Source organism: Chenopodium album, chromosome 19 (assembly GCF_948465745.1).
Source record: "Chenopodium album chromosome 19, dcCheAlbu1.1, whole genome shotgun sequence".
Taxonomy (NCBI): Eukaryota; Viridiplantae; Streptophyta; class Magnoliopsida; order Caryophyllales; family Amaranthaceae; genus Chenopodium; species Chenopodium album.
In genome coordinates, this window is record NC_137852.1 from 7,718,970 (window position 1) to 7,739,369 (window position 20,400).

The 20,400-nt window shown below is 35.5% G+C and overlaps 1 protein-coding gene and 2 pseudogenes across 2 annotated transcripts; all 3 read right to left on the reverse strand.

The window, feature by feature from the left end:
* Nucleotides 1-78: 78 nt before the first annotated feature.
* On the reverse strand, nucleotides 79-9,206 carry LOC145594521 (nuclear pore complex protein NUP85-like). The gene is made up of 18 exons (XM_081650830.1): nucleotides 8,764-9,206; nucleotides 7,486-7,588; nucleotides 7,206-7,316; nucleotides 7,009-7,092; nucleotides 6,703-6,774; nucleotides 6,568-6,624; nucleotides 4,776-4,895; nucleotides 4,471-4,671; nucleotides 4,266-4,376; nucleotides 3,849-3,886; nucleotides 3,430-3,586; nucleotides 2,413-2,511; nucleotides 2,280-2,336; nucleotides 1,977-2,123; nucleotides 1,773-1,843; nucleotides 1,551-1,638; nucleotides 1,042-1,098; nucleotides 79-838 (listed from the first exon to the last, which is right to left on the reverse strand). Exons 1-18 carry the CDS (start codon nucleotides 9,144-9,146, stop codon nucleotides 641-643), a joined length of 2,154 nt encoding a protein of 717 aa, XP_081506956.1. The 5' UTR covers nucleotides 9,147-9,206; the 3' UTR covers nucleotides 79-640.
* A 1,503-nt stretch (nucleotides 9,207-10,709) lies between these two features.
* Nucleotides 10,710-11,972, reverse strand: LOC145595119 (carboxylesterase 20 pseudogene; annotated as a pseudogene).
* Nucleotides 11,973-12,931: 959 nt separating this feature from the next.
* LOC145594726 (ultraviolet-B receptor UVR8-like) lies at nucleotides 12,932-16,715 on the reverse strand (annotated as a pseudogene). Its single transcript, XR_014102864.1, has 6 exons — nucleotides 16,427-16,715; nucleotides 16,137-16,316; nucleotides 15,027-15,062; nucleotides 14,798-14,922; nucleotides 14,217-14,694; nucleotides 12,932-14,088 (listed from the first exon to the last, which is right to left on the reverse strand). The product of XR_014102864.1 is annotated as an ultraviolet-B receptor UVR8-like (transcript).
* Nucleotides 16,716-20,400: the final 3,685 nt, after the last annotated feature.

Consider the following 20,400-nt stretch of genomic DNA (forward strand, 5'->3'; position numbering starts at 1 on the left):
AACAAGTACCTACAAGACTATATTTTTTGTTATGTATAAATCACAAACATTAGTCAAAGTAGGACAAATGAATAGTGCAAAAAATAGAAATGGAACAAGTATTTAAAAATAGAGGGAGTACAAAGCAAAACTCTTTATCAAATCCAAAATCAATCTATTTAGCACTATGATGCAACTTTACATTCCCTTCAATGCCCAGGGTGTTTTCCCTTTTGCTGTCAAAACAATTCACTCGCCACAATATTTTTCTTCAGTAGCATCTACACAAAATCTCTACTATGACCACTAATTATACTTGTACAAATTACAAAGCTCTAATGTTACATTCCTTACCTAGCTCCAATCCCGTCACCCCTCATCACAGAGTGTTACATCTCTTACCAACTGCAAAGGGCTCGATGGGTATAAATTATAGCAGATGAACCATTACACAATTAATTTAGCAGGACTATTTGGTATGGAACACCTTTTCCACGCATATAGCCTTGTCACTTGCAGACAACTTCGAGGATAAAGCGGTGGTGAAGTAATGAGTGCTAACATATCTGGTTTGATCTGTTGATGGCTTCATGCCAAGAATTTTCAGGCCGGTTGAAAAGTGGTGATGCATGACTGAATTCATTCAAATTTATACAAAATGTCACTGCTCTTCAAGAATAGCACGCCCAAGATTTGTAGCAAGAGCCAACCGGACAGAACTCAATGCTTGGGTTGGCAGGTCAGCTTCGACATAATCAGGGCGCATCCTCGCAATAGACAACTCTTGCAGCTTATTCAGCAATAAGTTGGTCTGTGCAACATCAAGAAGAGGACCCTCTCGCCACGTGAGCAGTTTCAACTGCCAATAACAGCAATTATGAATTGATGGGAATGAACAAAGTCATTAAACTTACAACATAAAAGAGCATGTCATTATTAGAGAAACAGCCTATGAGCTACATAATTAAAATTCCTCTACAGAACAAAGTTGGAGAAAAATGAAAACTTCGCTCATACAGTAGCCTCACAATCCTAGACATGACATATTAGAAGTTATCTTACCGAGTCATAAAGAAGAGGTAACCAGAATCGTTGAGGCGTAGATGAATTCTTCATGAGCTGCAAAATAGTAACAAAAACTTTTGTAAATGCCAACAGAAGAGAGGTCAGGAGGAGAGGTAGAACCGTTGAAGATTATCATTTCTTCATTATAGATTGAGATCTACTAAACATGACAAGGTCACTCTGTAAAGTCAGTTATGCAAGCACATATAGTGACAAGATCCCCTTAAATGATGGCAATAATGGGGATATGTACAACTATCTCTTCCTTTTTAAGGATGAATGTCAATCCACTACTTATAGCGGTTAGAACTTAGAAGTTTTTAAAAAGGGCCTTTACTCCATAATATCTAGCAAGAATACTAAAGAGACAGGTATGATGCACATCAAGTAGCCACCATAATATGGATGTAAAAGTAAAAGCCAAGTAACAAATAAAACAGGCCTCCCATGTATAAAGAACTAGTTTCCAGATCTAAGGTAGTTGGGAAATTATAAACAATTTTTACCATAATGAGGGATTCCACTGCTTGCCTTGCAGCATCAGTAGCCTTTCCATCAACAACTTGCTGCAGGGATCTTTTGAAATCTCTGTACCTGAATAATATTAAGGGCATAAATGAAACTAGAATAAATAACTTAGCAAATCAAGGACAAATTACAAGAATAAAATGTCTATATATGTCTCCTCCATGTATGAACTGAATATATGGACTAGGTAAGCAACGTACTTGTGCAGAAACTCCAGACCCCCGGCGGTTCTTGTGTCAGAACCTAACAATTCAATCAATCCTTCCCATTGCTGCAAAAATGAAATCATAAAAGTCCTTCAAATTAAATGAAATTCAAGATTAAGGCCACATGAGTACATGAGCATCAGAATTTTAATGGCATGGAATATTTATAATTAGTAGGTCAAATCAAAAAATTATTACCTTGAAGCTCTCTTCAGATATTGATTTCCCAACAAAATCAAACAACTGCTGAGCTATTTTATTGAGACGAATTTCATCCTGAGCTTGTTGGAGCCAGAAGATACCAGACCCCTTTCGACCATGCTTCCAGTGATGTATGCCAGCAATCTGACATGGGGCAGATTTACTACGTCATTCTAGAATTATGCAAGGATTATCTTCCTTGATTTACTAATGTACTGTAATAGAATCAATGAGCAATAGCATGCCTTTCAGGCACTCAAACAATACACAGAATCAAAGCATAACTAAATCAAGGCATACCTTCATGATATTTGAGCTGACATCATCAAGTTCATATAAACGGCAGATCTCTAGGCTCTGTTCAAATACAACTTATCAGAAATCAGCAAAAAGTCAAGGAGGCCATAGTTTAGTTATCCAACATGATACTCACTTTGAGCAATCCTTGCTTGAAGTGTACAGGTTGCCTATACAGTAAAATCTCTAACATGCCTATTCCTGGCTTGCACGATGTCAAATATACTGGAGCAATCTGGGAACAAGTCAGATGAGATTAGAATGGCAAATATGCTCCAACAAAAGATACAAGAATGCACTCAACACAAGGTCACAAGCCTCTAGGGGACTAGGGGTATACTGGATGGACTGGATTGAACTTTACCCAGTCCAAATTCAGTCCAGAGAATTCTGAACTCTAATATACTTTGTATGAGTATCCAGTCTGAACAAGGCCAGTCCAAATTTGTATGAGTCAAAATTCAGTCTGAACAAGGCCAGTCCAAACAATTTTTCACAAGTTCAACTCCATTTTTTCCCTTTTCTCCCGACCCTATTATTATTCATTTATTTATTTTTGTTCAAAATCGAACATATAACTGCATAAGCAACCTAATTAAAGCTAATATGTTTGTGAAGAAAATGTTAACACAAATAATCTCTGACAGTCCAATCTTATGGCTATCCCACCAAATTAATATATCACAAGTTTAAGACATGGAGCATATTAAATTTATGTAGAAACTTAGGAGTCAAAATTGGACTTTAAAATCCAACAGGCTGAGTTCAAATCTAGTCCAAAAATCCAGAACTTATGAAATTATAGTCCAAATCAGCAAACAAAACTACAACTCTATGGTATTTATAGCTGTAAACTATACATCATTGACTAAAATAGTTAGTCCAAAATACAAACACTAAAGCTTCTTAAATTTCACTTCAATTTCCTCATCCAAAGATGCCATAAATTATTTAAAGCATTGGGCACTTATTTGAACTAACGTCTTCTGATAGTTTCTAAGTCTTTTTCTGCTCAATACCCCACTAACACACTATTGATCACAACATTATGGGGGGGGGGGGGGGGGGGGGGGGGAAGGCATAAGATAGTTGTCAAATGCAAACATCACATTAGATTAGTTCTTAGTTGTTCATCAATAAAGCATATACTCACCTGCCAAGTTAATTGATGAGAAGCCAGAACTTGAGCATATACAAGCCGGTGGAGCTCCTCGATACTAATCCCTCCCAGGTTCTGGCGCACTTCATGCAAAAGAATTTCTGACTGATCATTTCCAGCAGTCAACAACTCTATAGCATGGGTCACCATCCTACAAGTAAGCAAATTAGTTTATCACTGATTGAAATTTGAAAGAAAACATCATGCTTTGGAATGGGGTCACTGCCTCTTGATTAACATCAAAATCAACAAGGGAAAAGAAAAGGATGCAAATCAAGAAGAAATGACTAAACTAAAATTCAATTGCAATCGTCTTTTCATGGATCATAGGTTGATGTTTCCATTGAAGAAAGAACCAAACAATTCCAGTGAAGCCTACAAAATATGATAATAATATGCTCATAGCTACTCACCAAGGGCCAAAAGCTCTCGAGCATTCCACCAAGACAACCTAAAGTAAGCAGAAGAAGAAGAAAACAAAATTCATAATTAGAAGCAGCAAAGATGAGGTCTTTGACTTGAGAGAACATTAACAGCTGAATTACTAACTGCCTCAAATCCAAAATAACATAACCAATTTTTACATTACAAATGCAACATCAGACTCATATTATATTATGACCATTATACATAATCAACGGAATATAAATGCCATTTCACAATACCAAGATGATTTGACCAAATCTAAATATGTATTAATAGCTAACGTAGACCAAATCTAAATATGTATTAATAGCTAACGTATATCATATTTTGAACAAGAGAGATTAAAAAAAGTACATCATAAAGAAAACAAAGAATTCAGAAAATGATAGCATCACATGCCCCACCTCAGTATTATCTCCGAGAATCCCAACCATAAGTCCCATCAAACTATGAGGATGAGAAACAGGCTTCAACTGTATGCATTTCTGGGCCAGGCCGTACAAACTTTCTAACCCCTGATTCAAAATAAATTCTTTACTACATTTTACCACAGTAGATCACCAAGTTTTTCAATGAAATAGTATTTATATATGTATCATTAACACTAACCACTGTGAATGGCCTGATGTATAGAAAGTGAGATATGTAAAGTTCAACCCAATTGTATGTTGTAGCAGAAAGATGTTCAGTGTTCCCCAGCATAATCTGTAGAATTTTTCTCAAACCCTCTCTGGTTTTCTGGTGGCCACAATCAACCCAGAAAGAACTGCACTCCAGCTTAGTAACTCGTGCCCGCCATTTCTCCCAACCCTAGGTATTTATACAACATCAGCATAAAACAGAGCCCATTATCCATGTGTCATAATTGGCCTAGAAGCAGCTATTAATAAACTATGAAAGGATCATTGATATACCTTGATGAAGTCAGACTTATTTCTATAACATTCCCCCAATCTTCCAGCTTGCAATTCAGGACGTAGACGTGGCATTTTTGAAACAAGAACAACTACTGCTTCAACCAGACCATTTTCTGTCTATTCCAAATACAGGCACAAACAAAAAAAGTCTAATTGTGAGCCCATTATTTGATCAGAAATAAATAAGAGTGATTTATACATAAAATGTATGACCATAAAAGAATCTTCTATTTCATATACCCTCTTATAATTGATATTTGCACTTGCAAATTGAAGGTTTAGCATTCAGAGAGGGATGCCAAGAAAAAGTTAACAAATGAATTTACTACGTAACAAAAAGCAGTGTCTACCATGGGACATCAAACAGCATGAAGACATTCATTCTAGGACACAGATTGTTAACAAGAGATTTTTAGCACTTTCAGAATAAACCATCAGCAGCTTCTTTATCCCCAATAACTTGTGGAATGGAAACAGCATGTCGAGAAATGTGAAAGGACAAACATATGATGTTTGATGTATCATATACAAGATGGGACATCAAACAGCATGAAGACATTCATTCTAGGACACAGATTGTTAACAAGAAACCATCAGCAGCTTCTTTATCCCCAATAACTTGTGGAATGGAAATAGCATGTCGAGAAATGTGAAAGGACAAACATATGATGTTTGATGTATCATATACAAGATGGTCATGCAGAATAAAGATAATTTCCAGCAGATCACAATACAAGCCCAGATTAATTACAGTATACATTCATTGGTAAGGTTCAATGGCAAAACCGCACAAGCATGAAAAAGCAGCAATAATTGAGCTTAATACAGATGCATAACATGCGTTGATCACCAAATTGCCACCACAGAGAGTTTGCAGAATGATCCTTTTATGCATGGGACTTGGGAAGATGTTCACATTGAAGAAATGGGGTCCCAGCAACAAAAATTACAAAGTGTCAAGACTAGAAGATTTGTAGGCAAAGCATCATCTGGTGAAGCACGAACCCATGAAGGTTGTCTCAACTACTTAATTCCAAGGTCCTTTAATCAAGCAGAGTAATCCTCATCCATCATGACAAGTACTGCTTCTGATAAGGCAGGTTCACACAGAGGAAGCAGAAAGAGTGATCATTTCTTGCCGATCATTCTTCCTAAAGTGAGAATTGCATAAAAACTTCTGTAAGGGCTTAAAGTGTAAGTGATTAAGACATACAGGTCGTAACACCTGGGATGAATCTCCTCATTGACCCGAGGGACAGGACTAGAAAGTTTTTTAAGAAAAGTATGTCCAGTATCAAATATCAATATGGTAACAGACTGAAAGTCCCACAAAATATCATCTTTAGGCTCCAGCCATCTCATATAATAAGCTGTAGAACAGCTGAATTCAAAATGTTAACATAATTTTATTATTAGTGGAAGATTATGCACAATGTTAGTGTGTTTCGAGACTCATGAGTATGTCTAACATCGTAATCTAAGCTTCTTCTCAGCAGTTTATCTGTACAGTGGGTAGAATGCTAACTTTCCAGTCCCCTCAGCAGTCAGCACACGACTAAAGCAACAATGACAACTATTGCCATACCAAGAAAACACTTCCTCAAGCGATATGACAGCTATTGTCATACATTGTAAGACTTCATTCTTCGAAAATTTAAGGAATGCAGCAGGAAACAGTTTGATACCAGAAAGACAACAAGCTAAAAGTGAAGGAAACACTGAAGTAGTACTAGAGAACTTTAATAAGAGCCACGGACATGAAATAGGAAAGAACAACTGATTTCCTTACCTCACGTTTTCCGATCTGATCAAGTTCATATGAACCGTGTAGACGTAGTAGTTTAACCTGCAAGCAACAATTAAGGGATCAAACATTAAGTTCTATTGAAGGCACTCATGCCACACTGCTTTCAAATCCACATACCACAATATCCAACCAGCCAAGAGCTAGCGCTGATGACAAACAATCCCAGTACTTTGGATCATCCTCAACCACCTGCATATAGATAATTTCAGGATGTAAAAACATTTTCGAACCCCAAGGTGTATTTCTATCTAGCCTTAATCCAACAAAAATAGCAAAACTTGTGCTAAATTAACTTTTTTGAGGAACATTCATGCTAGATTGAAGAGCCTGCACAATGCCAATTTGTACATTGGTCCTCTACAATATTTGATTTTTTTTATTTTAAAATGCAGCTAGGAGGAACATTTAGCATAAGAAAACTACCTGCAAATGCAAAAGATGATGTTGCAAATCCAAAAGTTTTGAGTACACCGTATGTTGAGTTTCTGAAAAGAGGTTATCATAGTCCTGGCAGAACAAAACAGAAAATAATAGTAATTAGGCAGAATTTGAGCGCCACACTAAGCAAAGGTGCTAGAATTTGAAACGCTGTAACATGATACAAAGCTAAAGATTTTTACAGCTAGCCAATCAACAAGACGTTCAGGTAGCCAAGTTTGAGACTGTTTGTCAGCATAAAAGATTTCCAGTAGCTCCCATGCAGCCTTTAAACTTGTTGGTTCTTCATTTACCTAAATAATCAAGGACATAAGAGTGCACAAGTTCAATTGAAATAGAAAAGTGTCAACAACCGGGACTAATGGCTACAATTGAACATTCATTTTCATATTACTTCTTTAATCACTTCCACTAATGTGGCCACACAAAAATTCAAATAGAAAAATACTCTCACATGATTACCATCAGAATTCTTCTAGGGTCTTCAACAATTGAACTAGCCATTGACTTTGTTGTACCAAGAAGTGAGTTTATCTCCTTGCTATACTCCATGACATACTCCCACCTGGTCATCTCTAACATTGTGAATGACCAATCCCAAAAGATATAATGCATGCAACTAACTAAGCGTTAAATGGGAAAAATATGTAAAAACTTAATGAAGTTAACACTAATCAATGAGTCAAAAAACAGTTGCACAGACAAAACAGCAAATTTCAACCTAGCATACAGCAAGAAATTCAAGAGCTCTTAGAAACAAACGCAACACGACAAAATTGCAGTTGAATAGTTGATGCATCAAATTACAGTAGTGTTCAATAACTAGATGTCAGGATCCATCGTCTAATATTTTAATACAACAGATTTCCACGCTTAGAAGAAGATGCAAACGTGAAATAGCTTCAATGTAACATTTTTCTACTATTATTTATCAGTCTGTTCCCCATTCTGAAAGCAAATCAAGTCAAAAAGGACTTGGAGCCCAATTGTCCTGCATTAATAAGGACAAATTCATAGAGTTATTAGTGATTTGCGATCAAGCTTCGATATTGAAACCTTTAACCTCCTATAATTCCAATTACCATTCATAGACTCACATTTGAAAGTATTAAACCAATCAAAAACCAAAGTTTCCATTTGCTACATCACTACATCACTTCTAAGTCATCCTTTAAATTCACCTATCATAAGTTCAGTAAGGAGGTCCTCGATAAGCATTGCCAAATGGCCCAAATCCTATTATAATATCACTGTGGCACTCAATTCAAGTATCTTTTGTCAACTCTTAAACCATTATTGAGCAATTAAACCCACAATAGAAACCAATATAAGCTTTAAAAGCAAATCTCCTAAGACAACGAACACAAAATGCACAAACAAAAGATCTGAGCTTGACTCAACTTTTTTTCCATTATGTGCCAAAAAGTAAAAAAAAAACTCTTAACATTGTTCAGTAATTGTGACCGATTGTATAGCAACCTAGATTTACCTTATAATAATCTCTCCATCATATGCAATAATGAACTCTATCCAGAAACATGCCAAAATCACAGATTCTAACACACGTAAACAAGTAAACCAAACCATAATCAAAGCTCGAACTTTCGACAATGTAGTAATGTATATAAGTCATGAAGATTATATGACACAAAATTAGATAACAAATAACAATTCAACCATAAGAAATAAAAAATCATAATAATTCAATTAAAAATGCAAATAATCAAAACTCAAAATTACCAATCAACATTGGGCAAAGAAAGCTTAGACAAAGCGAAAACCGAGTTTTTCCGATTCTGAAACATCGCAAACGGAGCAACAGAACCATAAACAATCCTCCTCCATTGAGAATCATCATCAATTCCACTATTTCCAGCAGAAAGCTTCACCTCCACCACACTACCACCACCGGAAGAATCATCGCCGCCATTAGAGGAAGGTTGAGGGAGGAGAGAGAGTCGGAGAGAGTTGCCGCGAGACCAGGAGATGGCGATGCGAGAAATAGGGGAGGAGAGAGAATGGAGGAGAGGGTAGACTATGGGTTGTTGTGGAGGAGATGGTGGAAGTGGGAGGAGAGAGAGTTGGTCGTCGGAAATTGGTACCGGCGCCGCCGGTGCCGGCATGTTTGACGGTGGAGGGTTTGGATTAGGGTTTTGGAATTTGGGGGTTTTGTTTAAGGGAGGGAAATTGGGAATGGGAGTGTAGAGAAGACTGTGGAAGGTGGACTGAGTTTTTTACTTTTTTTTTGTGTTTGACACTTTGACTTGCACCGGTGGGATGTTGACTTCTCACTTTCACTTGATACTTCGGAATACTCTCTCTGTTTTAAAATAGATCAAATTTTCTCCATATCATATCAATTAATGTACTTTGATACGGAGTAGTGTATATTAAAAAAAATAATAATAATATTTTACTTAATTAATATAGTAATTATTTATTTGGTGTTCCAACCGGTTTACTCTTTGGACTAATCCGGATTCGGGAATAAGTTTTGGGTGGTAAGGTTCCAGTTCCCCCCCAATTGTTGTTGCGGGGGATCGAACACGGGATTAATATAGTGATTATAAACGTTGTAAAAAATTATTTAAAAGGTCATGTATTGAGAAGATTGATTGGAGCATTTGACAACTTTTGAAAATGAGTTTTTATAATGTGTTTTTAATCTATAACTTAGTTAGTAGTGTCAATTTGAAAGAGAACTTATAAAGTTACTCGCATCATTCTATTTGGATTTTCCCCACTAACATTTTATTTATTAGACCACCTAAAACTCTGCGTAATCTCATCTCTAGGCTATAAAAAAACGGAGAGAGTAATACTCTTTTAGCAAATTTTACTTCTTAAGTGAACCAAAATCAAGAAGATATGTTACATAAAATTATTGAGAATATTTGTTATACATAACATAGATTTATAGTATATTGTGTACATGAGTACATCATAAGAAAGAGAAAAAAAACGCCTTAAATAGGGGCATAATGATCACTGGTGTAACAATTTATTTTCCCATGTATTCATTTGAACTAAAATAATCAAACTCGTAATACTAAACAAGTTCCCTCTAGGTTTTCTCCTTGGGAGGGTTTTTTTGTTCCCTCTAGGGTTTTTCCCTTGGGAGGGTTTTTCTAGCCTCCATTGCTAGATTTTTCTTCTTTTTTTGAAGGTTTTCCTTCAATCTTCTCCTTCTCTCTCTTTCTCTTCCATCTCTTTTCTTCTGATCTCAATTGTAAATTTTTGTAGGGGGCTTCCATCGGTATTTTTACCGGTGGTAAGCCCCAAAAAAACTTTCTAATTGCTTTCAATAAAAGATCACATCTTTATGATGAAGTTTGATCTACTATTAGGTTTAATTTATTTGTTTGTTCGTCTGTCAAAGTTTGAAGATTTAGGGTTTCACAATCTCCAAAAGTGTCTAGAAGGCCATATGAGTTTTTTCACCCAAACAACTATTCATATGTGGATCTCAAGCCGAATTAGTGCTAACTCACAGATTGTATTGCTTCAGATGAAGATTTTTATAAAGGCGATCGTTGATCAAATCTACGATGCAACTAGTTCTAAGGTGAATTGTATTTGTATTGAAATTTTAGATTTCCTCGGAATTGTTTGTAAGTGCCGTTTGGCTATCTTTCATTAATGAAATCCTTTCTCTTCTTGTCAAAAAAAAAAAAAAAAAAAAAAAAATCAAACTCGTACTTCTTACAAATAACCAAACTTTTACTACAATTCACAATAATTGGTTGACAACTAAGACAAACATATAATTCTTAGAAGAATGTACTTGGTAACAAATAGTCAAATACTATTTAAAAAGCTACATAAGAAGAAAATACACTTCTTACAAATTCAAACAGTTTTTGTGATTCAATAAAATCACTAACAAAAATACCATGGTAATATCCATTACTAAAATAACTACTAATATCAATCCCTCTATCTTTAAGAAACCCGAACACCTCTGCTTGCCTATCAAAAAGTCCATCCCCATCACAACCCGCAATCGCAACCCGCCAACCCAAATCCTTAATTTTGTTCAAACTACTCGACCCGCCACCGAACATCGGGTTAAAATATGGATTATTACTACTAGTCCCAAGTGGTAAAGTTAACTTACATAGCAACTCAATCACCTCTAAAGGAAAAAAACCACCTTGTTTAAGAGGAGTTTGACTAGTTACCCCAAAAAACGGTTGAATTAAAACCAAACCTCGTATAACTAACGGTTTTAGTTCATTAACTAACTCAGAAGCACGTAATCCAACGTTGTACGCAATGTTGCCCCCTGCACTCTCCCCCATAATGATACACCTTGACACATCCCCATATTTAGTCACCCACTCATCCTTCTTATCCTTCACCCAATACAATGCCTCCAAAACGTCGTCGTAGGCGGCGGGGAGGCGATGCTCGGGGGCGAGCCGGTACTCAACTGAGACCACTAGCACACGGAGGCTGCTCGCGGTGTTGGAGAGAAACGCGTCGAATTGAGGGGTGGCCGTGCTTAGGAGAATGAACTCCCCACCATGGGCAAACACCATGATGGGGAGGTTCATAACGGGCTCGGGCCCGGGCTTGTTGGGTAAGTAGACCCGAACCCATGTGTTTTTAACCCGGTTGAGAGGGACATCTCTAGAAAATGCAAGGGAAGTAGAAGTATTGGGCGGGACGGTCGGGTAGAATTGCTTGATTCGGGTTATTGACCCGTCCGAATTCGGAATAATGTGGAGAAATGCATAAGGATCAATTTTGTTGGGATTAATGGATGATTTAGAGAAATTATAATTAATTGGATAAATAGCTTGGATTTGGACTACTAATAGTAAAATTACTATTAATAGAAAGAAGAAGAATGGTAGTTTGTTTGGGTATAATTTAATGGCTTCCATTTTTGCCTTAGTTTATTTATGATGATTGAATAATAAAATAGAGAATGCAGAGAAAAATTCCAAATTTATGAGATAAAAAAGCAGTGAATTAAAAGTTGGTCACATTCCCATTATTGTTCTCAACTGCGAAAAGGTGTACTAGTTTGTAGTCTTGTGACTTGTGATGATAAGATCCAGGGAAAGAGATTTGATTATCAGGTCACGGATGATTAGATGACCCCGTGAAGGTGTGAACAACTGAATAATTGATTTTGACTGGTTTAGATCGACCCATATCCAATCTGTAACCGATCGAATTGAAAATGAAACTAAACATTAATAACACCAATTGAAAATTCACACACTAAATAACCCAAAGTTATTAACTTTAAACCATCCCAATTTGGATTTGCCCCTAAATAGACCGGTTCAATACGCGATCCTACTCATAAATAGCATACTTGAACATGACTCAAATCTCGAACAAACTTGATCAGAATTCCCGTTTGCTAGCTCAGACATAATTATCAAATAAGGGTGTATTCTCTTTACCGTTAAAGTAAAAAGTGTTTGAGCTCATTAAGTCTAGTTATGGTTGATCATGTTTAATCAAGTGCAAACATAAGTGAAATCAGGGCCGATCAAATCCAATCAGGTTTAGTAAGTACGGTTTTAATAAGTTCATGTGAACAAAAAGCACGCTAAGTAGAGTGCTAACAAATCCTAGAGATGAAAATAGAATGGAGCACACCATACGCATCTATAGACAGCTTTATGCAAAAGATGATTATAGATAAATGATAATATTGAATAAGATAAGACAAACCTCATTCTTGATGAACATTGTTGAGTGACCCCAGCCATGTTCTATCCTCTTTGTCGCGGCTTGTCTTGCCTGTACAAGTAGAATTCGAACTTGCTACCTCAAGGTTAAACATTTTGAAATTAAATTATTGTCTGCCTGCTATCTTTTTAAAAGCATTCATTATAACTGACATTCTACAAAAGAATGAGAAGTATTATTACCAAAGAATATAACTCCATGATCAGATTAACCACCTGATGTAAGTCATATAACCCCATTTATACAAGACATACCACCAAAACATTGTGTAAAATTTTGACAATCTTCTTTATTAAACAAACTTCATGTAGTTAACTGTATACAACTGACATACTGTACTCTTTTCTTTTTTCTTTTCGTTTCTTTTTTTTTTTTTGAAACCAAGCTGCGAACTGACATACTGTACTGATTTTACAGATTACAGAAATTTCTGTTGGCATACCTGCAAAATCCTCTATAATTACAAGTAAAGCTTGCCAACTTATTGATCATACTTCGTACTTCGTATGTATTAACAGAGTAATCCCTGCATTTGTAAGTACAATTATCTCATGGCAAATCAATATTGAGTAGTACTGGAAGACTGAAGGTGCTCCCTCACAATCTCTTGAATTTTTCTCTTCATTATCTTATCCTTGACCCCGTCAAGCATATTTCCGTAGAACATTTCTAAACGCCTTAGCTCTTTACCATCTGCTGCCTCCAACATACCTTGCCATGCTTTTCCAACGTCAAAAGAATCAGACTCGATCAATGAGGTTGGGATATCACTCTCTTCAAAAGGTTTTGCAAAGAGTGAGCCATGAAGAACGCTTACATAACGTTCCATCACTGAAAGTTTTGATTGCAAGAGTTTCATCTCTTCCATTGCTGAAGACAACTTTTCATCAACTTCTGTCTTTTCACCTCCTTCTTTAGGCTTCTTTGACTCTATGTTCAAACCATCGCTGAAATCTTCTGATAGTGGGGGCCACAAAACCATCGTCGGAGAGTAAGAATCACTAACCTTACCATCACCAAGAACTCCACTCCTTCCTCGTCCCCAAGACCAAAGCTTGTAGCCATCATCTGCAACTAGGACAGTGTGAGCTGCCCCACATGCAACTTCTACAGGGTCAGGAAAATTGCTCCCATTTCATGAGAATTGCAGTGGCAAGATTGCATCTCCATGATCCCCACCCGAAAAACTCACATCAGGGCAAAGCCCTAGACCCTTTTCCATCCCCCATGACCACACTTCCCCAGCAGATGATACTACACTTGTATGAAGCAATCCACAGTCTACGGAAACAAAATAAGCATTTTCGGGCAATTCTCTAGCAGGTTCAGGGAGTGAGGTACCCTGGGTTGTACCTATTACAAATAAACAAATACAGAACAGATTTTCATTATTTTAACATGCATAAGAGCAATAATTAAGACACAAAACTAAAATTGATTTTAAGATTAATAATCCCTACAAATCAAGTAATCAACAATACCATGTCCGAGCTGACCGTTTTCTCCAAGGCCAAATGTCCAACAGACACTAGCTAATGTATCACTCGGTTGCTTCTTGAAAGTAAGTACAACAGTGTGAAAAGATCCACAAGCCACATCATAAGCCCTCCAAGCAGATCCCTCGCTGAACTGTGCAACAGCCTGGGGATGTGATCTGCTCTCTGTATCTCCCAAACCTAATTGACCATGATTATTGTTACCCCAAGTGTAACACACAAGATCATCACCGACATGTTTTTCACCAGCACTAACTAGTGCAACAACATGTTCATTTCCACATGCTACCTTAACAACAGTGTGACCGTAAAAATCGAACATTGGAATTGGGCTTGGAACACTAATAAGTGTGAATGTATCGTCATCAGGACTGCTTTGCTGTGGGATGTTGCCCCACATCCAGAGTGCCCCAAGGTTATCAATTGCAAATGACATCATTCCACCAGCTTCGATTGCACAAACCTGTAATCATAATCAACAAGGAAAAAGTGTATATCATAACTCCATTGTTCATCACTTCATCAGTCATAACCTTGACAAAAATGAATGAGAGTTGCACTCTTACCTTCAGTGGATTTTTACTCTTTCCTTCTGAGTCATCACCAGGAGATCGGGGAGAATTCAACTGAACTAACGTACCTAATTGATGGGGAACTGACACATTTTCTCCTTCAAATCCAAGTTGGCTATCTAGCAATCATAAAAAATTTGAAACCCCCCCAAAATAGAATTTCAGTTAATTAGCAGCTTATACAAAGAGCATTTGAAATAAGTGACTGAGATGAGAAAAATACAGGTGTTGTAGCCCCAGCACCAAACTGATCCATCATCTGCAATCAATAAAGAGTGAGAATTAAAAATAGAGTATCTTCTCTCAAAACAGCATCATTGGCATTCAAAACCAAAGTATAATTTTGGATTTAAAATCCAGGTAGGCTAAATCCAATCAACTATGCAGGAATTATATAATCCGGAGAAAAACTACAACCAACAAAAGAGCAGTGTCTAGCATGATAGGTTCCAACTAACTAGATTACATAAGGTTTACTTTACTTCCCGCTAATAACCAATTTAGAAAATGAAAAGAAGGAAAGATATGGCCTTGCAGACACAGGACAGTAGGACACCCAGGTCCTTATTTTTAAATTATTCAATGCAACAACTGATCCCTCTTCTACATTATTAGGAGTTTAGCGACAATGCTTCCATTCCTTAAACAAGCAAATATCAAGAGTGCAATTCAGCTTGGCCATAGAATTTGATCCCATAGTATAGCCATAATCATGTACATTTTTTTCTTATTAAATTCTTTTTTAGTCTTCTTGGTCTTTTTTCTTAGTCTAGCCTTACAAGTCAATTTCTTTGCCTTTTCTAGGTTCCACACTAATAGATCGATCACGAAACAACTTAAACTCCCTCTCCTAACACAAGAAACAACATTTTCTACTCTTCGATACAGTATTACGGAGTACTATATTTAGAAGGTCTGAAAGACTACAGTTATCAATATAGGCGTTGGCTGGTAATATTTTACTTAAGTGTATCTTAAAATGACAGAAGTTCCAATACCAACCAATATAGTACAATAAATAAATTAACCAATCAATTACATACCAACTTCAAAGTTCAAATCCCAAATTAACAAATTTTCTATTCATTTCTGTTTTAGGATAGGGTACATAGTAGGGTACATATAAACCAACTAAGGACACTAGTACTACTACCAAATTTCGAACCAAAACCATAAACCCGCGATCAAATACTTTACCAATTAAGCTAGCTGAACTCGAGTTCACAATCAACATATACACCCAACACATAAAAAAGTTCTAAACTAAGAATTTCACTTCTTGAGTAAGCAACAAATTAAAACACTTAAAAGGGGTATTTCATAGTAGTATTACCAGCAAGAGCAAGACTATGATAAGCACCAGCAGCAACCCCAACAAATTTGGGACACTTCTCATTTCCCAAATCACCATCATTATCCCATTTAATTGGCACTGGAAAATTCTCATCCGATTGAGAACCATTACCAAGTCGCCCAAATGTGCCTCTTCCCCATGAATATACCTTCCCATCTCCTGTCCCAATTCATTTGGGTCACCATTTTCATAGCATATATTATACACATTAGTTTCAATCATATAATAAAGTAAAATTGTATTGAAAAGTATATGGCAATTGGGGTTACCGGAAAGTGCGAGAGTATGAGCTTCGCCGGCGGCGACGGCGACGATCTTGTGTGCTGGGTTGCGGGGTGGTAATTCTGGAATTTCTGTGACATCTGCCATTTTCTCTTTCTTATTCTTAAGTTTGATTTTGAAGGTGAAGGTACAGTAATACACAACACAGCGTAAGAAGAGATGAAATTACTTAGTTTGGCTAATAGGCTTATTGATTACGGAGTAGTAGATCGATTTTATAAGAGGGGTGACATAGTATGTTCTGTAGCTGTGTCACCGACCACATTTGTGTGCTACTCCGTTGGGGTAGGTTGTATGGAAACGGATACAAACACGGAATTAATGACGACATAGTGACATACCTCCTCCATTCTATATTATTTCACATTTCTATTATGTTTGCCAAACTATAACTTTTAAGCATTAATATCCCAAATTAACAATAGTATGAAGTAAAAACTAGAAAAAGTTGATATTTTGCAAATACAAATTGAGAGGAATCAAACAACATTTGTTTGGCATTATTTTTTGTATTTAATTTTCTGTTTTTTTTTTTTTAAACAAAAAACAAAAAACGGAAAACAAGAAAAAAGGACTTTTTCACTTTTTCGTTGTCAGTTTTTAAAATTATCATGACTTTAACAAGTTTAATTGATTTTTGATTCATTATATGACATATATAATATTATTTTGAAAAATATTAAACCAAAAAATTAGAAAACCACAGCGATGCCAAACGAACCCTAAGTGATTTGTTTTGTCTAATTTATTAATTACTTGTACATAAAAAGTTGTGAATAATGTTTAAAAGTCAAAATATATCAACTAATTTGGAACGAAGAATTGGAGTGTTTACAAATGTGGAAAAACACATTATGATTTTACATGTATTTAGAAATACAGTTTTGTATATTTTTTTTATGAGTATTAATTATATATTTGTACAGTTGTACACTCTTGTACGTAGTACTAATCAAAGTAGGTCAAGTAATTTTCTTAAAATAAGTACTATATTCAATATTTAAAGTTTTAAACACATTGAAGTTGCATTGTGATATCAAAGCCCATTAGAAGCAGGTTGGGGTGGAAAAAAAATGACAATAGCTATTTGTATACAAATTAAAACATTTTTAGAGAGGGAGTGTAAAATCAAATTACATGCTATAATATATTACTATAGGAAAATATTACTAACTTTTAAAGGAGAAAAATATTAAATTTACCTCATACTTTGTTTAAAACTTTGTATACGTATAGCCTATGAGTGAAAGAAGAAAAAAAAACAAGGGAAAGTTCATGAAATAATGGTCTGTTAATCATAACTAATTATTATTTAATTGACATTAGTACTATACATCTAATTTAATCTGTATTCTGTACATACAATCTGGCTAGGTGTGCAGTTGCTAATGGCTTACAATGGTAACGTGATTGAATTGCAATGCTGCTAGATAACAAAATAACAAATTATTCCAAATTTAAGGTCCTGGTAAAAGGAATATTATTATAAAGTGATGCATGAAAATGACTTAAAGTTTAATAATGGTTGTTAATGAATATATAGTATATCTTAATACCTGGATTGAAATCAATATTAAATTTTTGTGTAACGTAAACCATATAGACTGACTAAACATAAGACAATTTTACAAATGTCATTATCAATATATAAATTCTGTTAATCACAGTGAGCAAACTTTGTTGGTCAAAGAATGTAACATTTTTTATTTTTTAAATTCTAATCTTATACAGTAATTTTAATGGATTATTAACAATGATTTCTGTGAAATTTTATGTAGCATTGTATTGTTAGATAATGACCAAAATTTGTGTTAATGAAACTACTTTGCCAAGCAAATTAGCCAAATTAAGCTGATTTATTTGATAAACACAATCAAATGAAATGAGATTTGTTTCAAAAAAAAAAAAAAATATCAAATGAAAAAAATAAGGAAATAAGTTATTTTTGTAGTTTTAGCTACAAGGCCTACAACCTACAAATGATATACAAGTATATTGAGAAATGATATAACAATACATTTGAAAAAAAATTAGCCAACTTAAAGTGCGGCGGATTGATTTTCACGATGGTGAGTCACCATCAATATTGATCACTTTTTTTTGGTGGAGATTATTGATCACTTATTCACTTGTAAAAGTATATTTTTTTCCAAGTCTTGTTTATTATTAATTTCAATCCAAAAATTATACTACGTATAAAAAAAAATAAAAAACAAAAAATTACATTTCACCAAATTGATTTCAATTCAAAAATAGGACACCAAAATCCAAATAATAGCCAAATAGTACTTAGGGTCTGTTCATATTTACTGAATTAAGCTGAACTGAACTGAACTGAACTGATTGGAGCTGAACTGAACTGAACTGATTGGAACTGAACTGAACTGAATTGAGCTGAAATGAATATTTTATGTGAGAGGGAAATTAAGAGCTGAACTGAACTGAACTGAACTGAACTGATTGGAACTGAACTGAACTGATTGGAGCTGAACTGAACTGAACTGAACTGAAATTAAGTAAATATGAACAGGCCCTTAAAAGTTCAATCTTAAGGGCATGTTCTCTTCAGCTTAGGGCCTGTTCACATTCACTAAACTAAACTGATTGGAGCTGAACTGAACTGAGCTGAAATGAATATTTTATGAGAGAGGAAAATCAGGAGCTGAACTGAACAGAACCGAACTGGACTGATTGGAGCTGAACTGAATTGATTAGAGCTGAACTGAACTGAACTGAGCTGAACTGATTAGAGCTGAACTGACTGCACTAAAATTAAGTAAATGTGAATAGACCCTTAATATCAGTTCAATTCAGTTTAACTCCAATCAATTTAGTTCACTCCAGTTCAGCTCTTAATTTCCTTCTCTTATAAAATATTCATTTCAGTTCAGCTCAATTCAGTAAATCAGAACAAGCCCTAAGTCGAAAGTACTACAAATAACATGTTACAAACAAATGGGTTAGAGTACTAAGTATAAAACTATTACATTAACTTTATGATTTTTTACTTAATTAATAAGCTTTGGAGGAAAATATTAAAATTGGTTGCACACATATAGATATAAATAGCAGCAAAATAATTATTAAAAAATTATATAAAAAAAAAGTGAGATAACTTAAGAGACCAGTAATTAAATATATCATGTCTCTTTAATTATAAAAAGAAAGCAGCACAAACTCATGAAAATGCAATAGCAGCATCAAATTTGCTAATATTTTTAAAAAATCACTGAGTATAGCACAAAGCTTTTGAAAATGCAATAACATCATCAAAAAGACGAGTTATCTATAATAATTGATTTCTTTGATATAATTTTTTTATTAAAAAAAAAAATTCTTTCTCCGTTTCTTAATACTTGCAACACACCATTTATCACGGTATTTAATAAAAGTGGGTGTCATGTGATTAAAACACTTAAAATACAGGAGAGATTGTTAAGAATAATTTAGTGGGCCATGAGATTATAATAAGGGGAATAGTACAACTTTTGACATAAAATACTTTTTAATTATAGTGTGTTGCAATCATTATGACATTTTCATTTTAGGAAAGTGTTGCAACTATAAAGAAACGTACTAAACATTAAGGGGCCGTTTGGTTGGGGGTCTTCATCAATGGGAATCAACTTCTTTCATTCCCTTTGTTGGTGTTTGTTAGACCTTTTTTCTCATTCCCTTCACCCTCTCCATTCCCCCAATTCCTTCTAAATTGATTCCCCACCCCCCAAGGTATTTCCATTCCCATTCCATAGCCACCAACACACCACCATACCACCACCAACACACCTACCCCATGCCACCGGAAAACTGCACCATTGCACCACCGCCTCACCCGCAACCCTTCGCCGCACCTCCCCCACCCATCGCCGGCCACCTCTCCCCCCGAAAATCCATACCCTCCCCCGTAACTCTTTTCCCACCCCCGCTAAACTGCAGCCCCTTCCCGTAAAACGGACAGCCA

Excerpts from the sequence above, each read along its gene's own strand:
- LOC145594521 (XM_081650830.1), bottom strand. The coding sequence starts at position 9,146 with ATGCCGGCACCGGCGGCGCCGGTACCAATTTCCGACGACCAACTCTCT. Across the intron at positions 6,775-7,008 it reads ATCATCTTTTGCATTTGCAG|GTGGTTGAGGATGATCCAAA; the intron begins GTAGTTTTCTTA and ends ATCTATATGCAG. Across the intron at positions 3,587-3,848 it reads TCGAGAGCTTTTGGCCCTTG|GATGGTGACCCATGCTATAG; the intron begins GTGAGTAGCTAT and ends GCTTACTTGTAG.